The sequence below is a fragment of the Phoenix dactylifera genome, chromosome 8 (genome assembly GCF_009389715.1).
Source record: "Phoenix dactylifera cultivar Barhee BC4 chromosome 8, palm_55x_up_171113_PBpolish2nd_filt_p, whole genome shotgun sequence".
NCBI classification, from domain to species: Eukaryota; Viridiplantae; Streptophyta; class Magnoliopsida; order Arecales; family Arecaceae; genus Phoenix; species Phoenix dactylifera.
In genome coordinates, this window is record NC_052399.1 from 4277735 (window position 1) to 4286814 (window position 9080).

Here is a 9080-nt window from a genome sequence, read left to right on the forward strand (position 1 = left end):
CCGGGGGAGCGCTAGGCTTCTGCGAGGATCCAGTTGGTCGGTCATGTGATCTTCGATACTTTCAACCCTCCCATGATGGGTGGTTCTTCTGCCCCATTCCCGATGCTACTCCACCTATCTATCCCCACCGCCACCACCAACGCCTCCACCACCTGAACGCCGACCAAATCATCAGCAATCGAGAATAGAGAAGGTCGAAGACATCCAAAGAAAGCAAAGCAAAGATCGTATGCTTTTGGGCTTCCTCCTAAATCTCAGGTTCGCACCCAACTTTTCCGAGAGAAAAAGAACAAAAAAAAAAAAAAAACAGAGCCTTTTTTTTCCATAAAATCTTCGATTTTTCTTTTCTTTTACTTTTTCTTTGTGTTTTAGATCTTTATTCTCAATGCTATCGTGCTCTTCTTTGAAGCGTGTTGTGATTCTAGGGTGCACATTATTAAAAGGTTAATAAATAGTAAACAAAAATATCGTCTTGATGCTTTTTACCGATGCTGTTGATGAAAATTTATCATCTTTTCTAGTGTTGTGGTTTTCTGTTTTTCAAATCATGTTCTGGTTCTTGTATACCCATGTGTAGAACGATCCAGAAATAGCATTTCGTTGATTTTTTTTTTTTTGTTGTTCAAAAGTTTTCGGCTTGATGCTTTTTGTTAAACGATGCTTTCGATGTAAATTCTTGAACTTTATTCATGCCCTCGTGTTGTATTTCAAATCGCGTTTTGATTCTTGAGTACCCAATTGTAAGACGATCAAGCAATGGCAAGCCGACGGTCTTTTGTTCAAAAATTCTTGATCTGACGAACCCTTTAATGATCTTAATTAAGGCTATTGTGTTTTAGATCGTCTTATGATTCTTGGATACCAGTATATAAAACAAACTAGATATGGTCACAGTTCCAGGTATGCTGAGGATGATGCTATTCTTTGATGCTTTTGGTCGTCCCCACTTCCCGTAAGCATTGATTCCTGTATCCAAAGCTGAAGCATCGAAAGTTGCTTTCTTTCCCTCTTTCCCCCCTTGGTGTCTTATAAACTCGACATGTAATGCATGTGTATATCCATTATCTCGGTCCAGAGTTTCTCTATCCTCAAAATAAGAAGGGGTTCTTTGCTTTCCCCCTCCCTTTCCTATCCTTATTGAGAATCTTTTGGCCTTTTCAGGTACAGCTCTTAGCTGTTGCAGATAGACATGCTAGTGGAGATAATGATTCATGGGTTCTTATTTGCATTCCCTTCATCATGTGTGGGTATAAATGGACAGGTCAATTGGGTGCTTCTTTGTTGCAGGGAGAGTTGGTTACAGTTATCACAAGGGGTGCTGGGATCTTGACGGCTGCTTTTAGTGCCTTCAAGATGAGCTACGGGAGCAGCTCGCTTGCTTCTGGTTTGGTTCCTTTCCTTTTGTTCATTTTATTCTATTGGTTGTTGATTTGTTTTGTGGGTCGATGGTTGTGGTGGGCGGGATATCTTTATTGCTTTCGGCGGTTTAGTGCATTGAAGTTGGTTAGTGCAGGTGCTAAGACTGCCACAAGGCATTTTGAGTATGGGAGGACCCATGTGGTCAGACCCAAGGGAAGGCACCAGGCCACTATAGTGTGGCTTCATGGTCTAGGTGACAATGGAGCGAGGTATTTATTGCTCTTTCATTGTTATTATCGTTGTCTTTAATTTAGTTGACTTGACGATTACTATGGCATCATACTATTGGTTATTGACTGTGTAAAAATCTTCTGCTTAATAATTTGAGACATTAGATTGCATTGCATTAGTGCCTTAGCTGTGCGTGTAGTGTCAGTCTCATACCTGATAAATTAAAGGAAAGACAGGAGCATAGACTTCATTGACAATATATAGTTGCTGATGGTCTCATGCTTCCTGTGACGCAAAGCTTGGCTGGGCAGACACATCTGCACTCGTCTGTCTAGCTTAGGTGGCTGCTAAAAAGTGTTTGTATTTTCTCTTGAAACATTGTTTCTTTAGCTTTTATTCTTAGCGTTATCATGTTTTTTGTTTTTCTTGTTTTCTGCTCTTGTACCTTGTATTGCATAATTGCATTCACCCAGATACATAGCATGTGTTATTATTGCTCCCCAAGGCATATGGATGGAGTGGAGTGATTTTCCTTTCAGTGCTGAAAGGGGGAATCAAAGTCGCCTCATGTTAATGCCCTATTGCCATTAAATAAGGAATCATGTTTTACTATATGGAAACTATTTCTGGTTCATATGAGGCTGCCATTCTGATTGGTTGAACAAGAAGAGGGCAATTACAATTGCGAACATTGTAAGGAATACTATAACTTGTTTTGCTTCTCCCTTTATTTTTCATTTTCTTTTATTGGTGGGCTGTGATTGGGCATTCATCAATCAGAAAACCAAACTTGTCTAATGGATAGACTCTCAGAGCATTAAGTTAGTAGCTGGGATTGTAGTTGGTGTATCAGATTTTTCATTTGTCTCGATACTTTTTCTAGGTTCTAACAACACATCAGTGGAAATTTGTTACCTTGTTTAGTGTTTTGCTTTCTGTTTCAGCTTGCTGTCTCTCCACACCATTTTGCACATTGATGAATTGCAGATATCAGTTTGTTGAACTTGCTGGTTAACAAAATACACCATTATTTGAACAAATAAACTTATGAACATCAGGATTTAATGCGGGTACGAAGTTACTAGTCATTCTGTTTGTATCTAGTATCCTGTCGGTCTAAGTGTTATGCATCCTATATAATAGAGGTCTTAATTATTGTCCATTGTGTTTTTAGTTTTAGCTGCATGGTAGTTCTTAATTTGCTGTAGACTTCAGGATCTTCGTATCTATAGATATATGCATGTGTCAGGTTATAATTTCTTACTTAAGCTGTTTATTGTTTTTCATACATGTCATAATTTCCCTGAAGAGAAAATTGCATTCTAAGTCAAACCGAAGTTTTAACAAATAAAAGACAACTTCACACAAGTCATGGTTCTGTCTTAATATACTAAATGGTTCTAAAACTGTAATGGACAAACCATCCAAATAGAACACCATAGTTGCATCATAAGCTTAATGTGTTAGCTCCAAAATGTCATTGTTAGATTTTTCTTAAAAGAAAGATGATCCATGGTTGGATACAATTTGTTGTCTTCTTTTTTTGAAAAAAGAAAAATCTTGCCCTGGAACATGATCCACTTTTTAGCAAATATATCTAAAATATTGAACACCGACAAAGCAAAATGTGTAGAAGGCAAGGTTTCAAATACCACTGAAACTGGACGGGTACGAATGGCAGTATACAGTTCATATAATTCCGTTTCAACATGTTTCTGGCACCAGTACATGGTACGTCGATTCGTGATGCCATCCCATACTATGTGTCAGTACCTCATACCGTACCATTCCTGCAAAAGAGGTACAAGATATGGTACTCGTATTTGGAACCTTGGTAATAGGACTATAATCTCTCCTTTCTTTGCTTTGTATTCTATCTTGAGGTCTGTGAAAAATATTGGCACTAAACCTTCTATCTCAGAAGGGGCATAAAAAATGCATCCTTCTGCTTTTGTTATGGCAGCTTACACGGATTATATTTACATGACGCACACACCCCCCCCACAAAAAAAAAAAAAAAAAAACATACACATGCACACAAAAAAAGTCAGCCTAATCATGTTGTTGTGTTGTTTTATTACACTCTTATGCTATTAGGTTTTGACTGAGATGTTATTGTTCATAGTGCTTCCTTTTGACATATTCAGACATCTATTTCTTATTCAACTGTACATTTCATATAGTTTGAAAGAAATTCTGATGGATTTGTTCCTGATATTGTTGGATTTTGGTTCTTCCTTCTGCAGCTGGTCCCAGCTCCTGGAGACCCTTCCTCTTCCCAATGTAAGGATAGGAAATATCATATTTTAAGTTGTTTATAACATTTAGCTAGATAGCCTATGCATTTCTCTCTAAACCCTTTCATTTTTTGGCTATAAGAAGCCCGTGTATCATTGTGTGGTTCATCATTTGTTGAGTTTTTATCAGAACCTTAATGAGCTTATTCATTTGTGCAGATTAAGTGGATATGTCCAACAGCTCCTACTCGACCTGTAGCAGTTTTTGGTGGATTTCCTTGCACTGCGTGTGAGTCCACTAGCTTAAATATGATATGTATACTTTCAAGATTTATTTCATTATTGCTGTGAGCTTCACAGCTGTGCTTTGTTTACCTTGAACCATATCCTTTCCACTTCTACCATACATATAAATGAAAAACACCTTATGGTTGATAGTAGAGATCCTCTGATGTAATTTTGACAGGGATCCTTTTATTTTTATTTCTTGTCTTTTAGGGTTTGATGTTGGGGAATTATCAGAGGATGGACCTGATGATGTTGAGGGAATGGATGCTTCAGCTGCACATGTTGCAAACCTGTTATCAACAGAGCCTGCCGACAGTATGTTTCCAAGGATAAAGTTGTTGGGATTTTGCTAACTCTATATCACTATCTTATTAAGCCTATGTATTTTTTTATAAATTGATTTTTTCAGAACTGGGATCATCTTTCCTTTGCAAAATAGTCAGCAAACTACACATCATAAAAGCACTTCTAATTTACTTTTTTATATGATGTAAACTATATAAAATGAGGTTATAGAAACTCAAAAGTGTGCAGAGCACCTACTTTCATAAAAGAAATGAGGCAGAATGTGAAGTCCTGATTGGCAAGTTTTCATAAAATCTTCATAAAATTTCAAACTTGTGCATCTATAGTCAATAAATGTGTTGTGTTTCAGTTCAACATGCACCACCAATATCACCTATGTTTTATGCTTTTTATGTCTACTGACTTATTTCAATTTGTTACTACAGTTAAGATTGGTGTCGGTGGCTTTAGCATGGGTGCTGCTACCGCGCTTTATTCTGCTACTTGTTTCACTAATGGAAAATATGGAAATGGCAATCCTTACCCTGTCAACTTAAGTGCAGTTGTTGGTCTAAGCGGGTGGCTTCCGTGTTCCAGGTCTGTCCTGTCATCACTTACCACATTTTATATATTCGAGTCTAAGTAAATCCTGACTGTAATGTCATTCTTGTGTTCTCTAGGAGCTTGAAGAACAAGGTGGAAAGTTCTCAAGCAGCTGCAAGACGTGCTGCCTCCTTGCCACTTTTGCTTTGTCATGGAAGAGGTATTTATATATACATAGACATAGAAACAACTACTATATTCTGTTTTCTGCATCTCCACTTCCGTCAATTTGGGGGTCAATTTGGGGGATTGTTATTGTAATGTGTTTTCTAGTTATTTTTTTAATTCCCTAAGCAGCTTGAATCAAGTGGAAACAAGTGGAAAAAGGAGAAAGATAAGGCATAAGAAGTGATTATAATATTTTCATCAATGACTTATTGAATGAGTTACATGATATTGAGGTGAAACCCCAGAAATTTGTTCTTATATTGACTGATGATCATGATTGAGTAAATAGAATACCTTACATGCCTATGGTTTAGAACATATGTACAGAAATCCTTTTAGAATTGATTAATTCATAGCTGAGCCTTCAACAGTCGGAAGGTTATGTCAATGCTTGCTAGCAATAACTAAGTTTAGCTACTGGCAAGGCCAGAATTTCTCAGGCTAAGGAGGTGGCAAGAAATAATAGATGGAAAACAGAATTTCTAAGTAATAATCACTGATCTTTGAGGCTATTGACATTGCCTGAACCCGGCACAAACTAAAAGGTTTCTATCTTGGATTAATTTTAAAGGATGATGGTATACAAATGTTAATGTGTTATTAGCAAACTAACACCAAAAATTAATGGTAAATGAATAAGTTGAGTGCTGAAAGAAAGTTACAATCAGCTCTTATCATTGAAACGAATACAGTGGAAATAGGGTCATAAATCTGTTTTAATGATGGAACATGCATATGGATCCCTACTGCTATGATAAAATATCATATTGTGAGGTGTAATCTGTTTGGTCGTTGGCAGCATTGCTTGCCACAAGTATGAATTTTGGTCAAGTAACACTCAAAAGCCCTCTGCAAAGGCTGAAGTGAACGAGATATCTGCATAAGGAAAGAAGGTGCAATTTACTGAGCATGTATCACTCAGAAAAGAATTACTTCTACAAGTAGGTAGCCACCTTGGGTAATCTAGAAAGTTTCAGGACTGAAGGATTTGGGTCACTAGAACTGAAAAAGATATGATGTAGGCCAGCTCAAAATCCATAGTTGAGGAATGCAAACTTGGAAGATGCTGTCCACAGAAATTTAATCACTGCCTTTCTTTAACTTTGGTGCTGATTACATTAAGACTTTGCTATCTCAAGATTTGATGCAAATCAAGTGCTGATTGATTTTCCTTGACTGTATATGTGAGAGACAATCCGAGCACTACATAAAACCATCTATATTTCCCAATTTTTCAATTCCCATAACAACCGTAAATTAGTTTTTTTGCTTGAAGACTTGAACATATGAATTTCTATGGAAATGGGATTCTAACATTTCTGGATTCTCATTAGGAGTCTAGGTGGAAACTCTCTTTAAGCTGGTATTTCAATGATCCTATGCATAATAAGAATCCCGCATCCTTCAGAGTCCAGATTCATAAAGATCTGTTTGTTATAGCAAAACTTACAAATTATTAACTAGATTAAGAAAGTAATATAGCAAATAAATCCTTTTTTTATGAAAATATAGCAAATAAATCTTAACAATTTCATAAAGAAAATATATCAGCACATAATCCATTCATGTTTAAATCTTTTTAAAAGTGTATCCTATATCTAAAATTTTAAGCAGCACATGCATTGTAACTAGGATGGTAAATGGAACAGATGGCAACTTGACTTAAATAAGAGCTCAGAGTGCTGAAATAATCCTTCTTACCGCCTTAGATCATATTCTGATAATTATTGCCTGATCATCTAGGAATCATGATTCATCAAAAACTCTAAGCATTATGCGGCATTAAAACTATCAAGGGAGTCTTAAGTAAGCTCTGGGACCTTTCAAAATTATGATTTCACTTCAAGTCCTTGAAAAATGTAACTGTAGCTCAGCTGGTTGGTACTTTCCTCTCCAATTGAGAGGTCCCAGGTTCAAACCTGAATGGGTAGGAATATTTAACCACTATATTCTCAAAAAGAACATAACTATAACATTTCGCTCAGTTTTTCAAACTAATATGATTGTCCAGTAGAAAGCTATAAATGAGCTTTGCCATTGTTTTCCGAACAAATATCTTATTAATTGACTTGGTATATCATGAAATTCTTTTGAGTCTTTTTAGGTAGAGAGCATTATGCAAGCAAGCTTTAACTGCTTTCTTTTTATTTGGCTGGGGATAAATGCAGGTGATGAAGTTGTGCTTTATAAGCACGGAGAGAAATCTGCTGAGGTTTTCAGATCTACTAATTTTCAGAATCTTACTTTCAAAACGTACAATGGGTATGTGAAAGTTTCTTGCAGTGCTTTGATTCAGTTGGCTGAACTTGGCGGCCTTTTCATGTTTAGGAAATTGAAAATGTGCAGGCTCGGCCACTACACAATCCCTGAAGAGATGGAAGATGTCTGCAAGTGGCTTACTGCAACATTGGGGCTTGATGGATCTCGCTCATAATTGGAGAATCCATCTTTGATTTTGGATAACACTGTGGAATGGGGAAAGGAAAGATATCCTACAGCTGTAATGAATAGATAAAATTATGGATAATTTTTAGATGTGGGTTTGGGGTATATGATATAGTTGCATTTGATCATCTTAGCTTCCTCTGGTCCTGCGTTTTATTCAGAAACTTTGTCTATATGCATGCTCATTAACGTTGGTAGTTGGATGTCATTGGTATTGGCGTCTTTTCAACATTATGCAATTCGATTACCCTTTCAGAGAAATTATCCTTTCAGAGATAGTGTATGGATTCAGATTTCAGCTTTAACTTTGTTTGTATGTAGTGAAAAATTAGCATTTATTTATAATCTTTGCAATCGTGACTTTGATATTATTACTCTTTAAATAAGAGTAATAATAATATTAGTAGTAGTAATAATATTAAGACTACATCTCTGCTCTCACAAGAAATCATGCATTAAATGCACCCATGGGACATAAATCATCCTTGCAGGTTATTCATGATTGTTCAAAACTTATTATTTTTTCTCATAAAGTTTATGCTAGAAGGGCACTAGATGTAAATTATGCTGTTTCAGAGTTGTAATGCTTTACTACCGTGGTGGAGCATGAGCGCTTGCAAATTGGCTTGATGTTCATTCAAGATGTTTGAATGGTGTCCTTCAATTCCCTTGTGTACAATATATGCCCATTTTTATTTTTATTTTTATTTTTTTTACGGGCATGAATACCAAAGGTAAACCAGAGGCTGACCAAACAAATTGGTGAGCTAATTCTAACTTCAGAGTTTCTAAACCTCGCTAACCGGTGCAAAGCTAAAAGCCATATCTAATCATGTATACTGGAGTAATTTCGAGCCAGTCGACCAATCAGCTGGACAATCAATTGCCCTGTATGTGTACTCTCTCACTGATCCTGGTGCAGGGGCCCCAATAAATATTAAATTCAGTGATTTTGCAAGGTGGCTGTGCTCTCTGCAGTAAATCCGCAAACCCTTTGGAGCAAACTTGTTCTAGAGAAGGATTACCACCAGTTACCTGAGCTTGTAAGATGATCATATGGGAAATTTACTTGTTAAACAAAACTACAAAGAATATTCCAATGCACGAGACTCTTATCATAAGGTTGGGAAAGGATCAGACATATACAGCTTTATCTCTGCATTTTTCATGTTTTGAACCCGTGGCTTTCAAATCAGAATGTAGCAACCTTACACTTGCCCCAAAACCTGTCCTCTACTTGCGGAATAAGACTAAATATTAGAATTCAGCTTGCTTTGTAAGCATCTTACAAAGGCCATGTTTGGCTAATCCAATTGAATTTTCCATAGGACTAGAGGATTGAGAAGCCCATTTGGGCAGGGCCTACATTAACACAAAATCCCTTTGGATAAATGAGGCTAGAGGGTGTTGGAAGGATATAGGCCATACTCAAATAGGCTTACCAGTCTAAATCTAGCAAAAAAT

General features: G+C 36.7%; 1 protein-coding gene across 2 annotated transcripts; it reads left to right on the forward strand.

Moving 5' to 3' along the window:
• LOC103708784 (acyl-protein thioesterase 2) lies at positions 1 to 7903 on the forward strand. 2 transcript variants are annotated; one of them, XM_008793866.4, is made up of 10 exons: positions 1 to 258; positions 1288 to 1384; positions 1514 to 1628; positions 3837 to 3873; positions 4047 to 4116; positions 4326 to 4430; positions 4847 to 4997; positions 5081 to 5163; positions 7340 to 7433; positions 7518 to 7903. In XM_008793866.4, the coding sequence occupies exons 2-10, from the start codon at positions 1354 to 1356 to the stop codon at positions 7603 to 7605; spliced, it is 774 nt and encodes a 257-aa protein (XP_008792088.1). In that variant the 5' UTR covers positions 1 to 258; positions 1288 to 1353; the 3' UTR covers positions 7606 to 7903. The 2 variants fall into 2 exon arrangements, with proteins under 2 accessions (XP_008792088.1, XP_008792089.1); XM_008793867.4 differs by having other exon boundaries at positions 2 to 258; positions 1262 to 1384.
• Positions 7904 to 9080: the final 1177 nt, after the last annotated feature.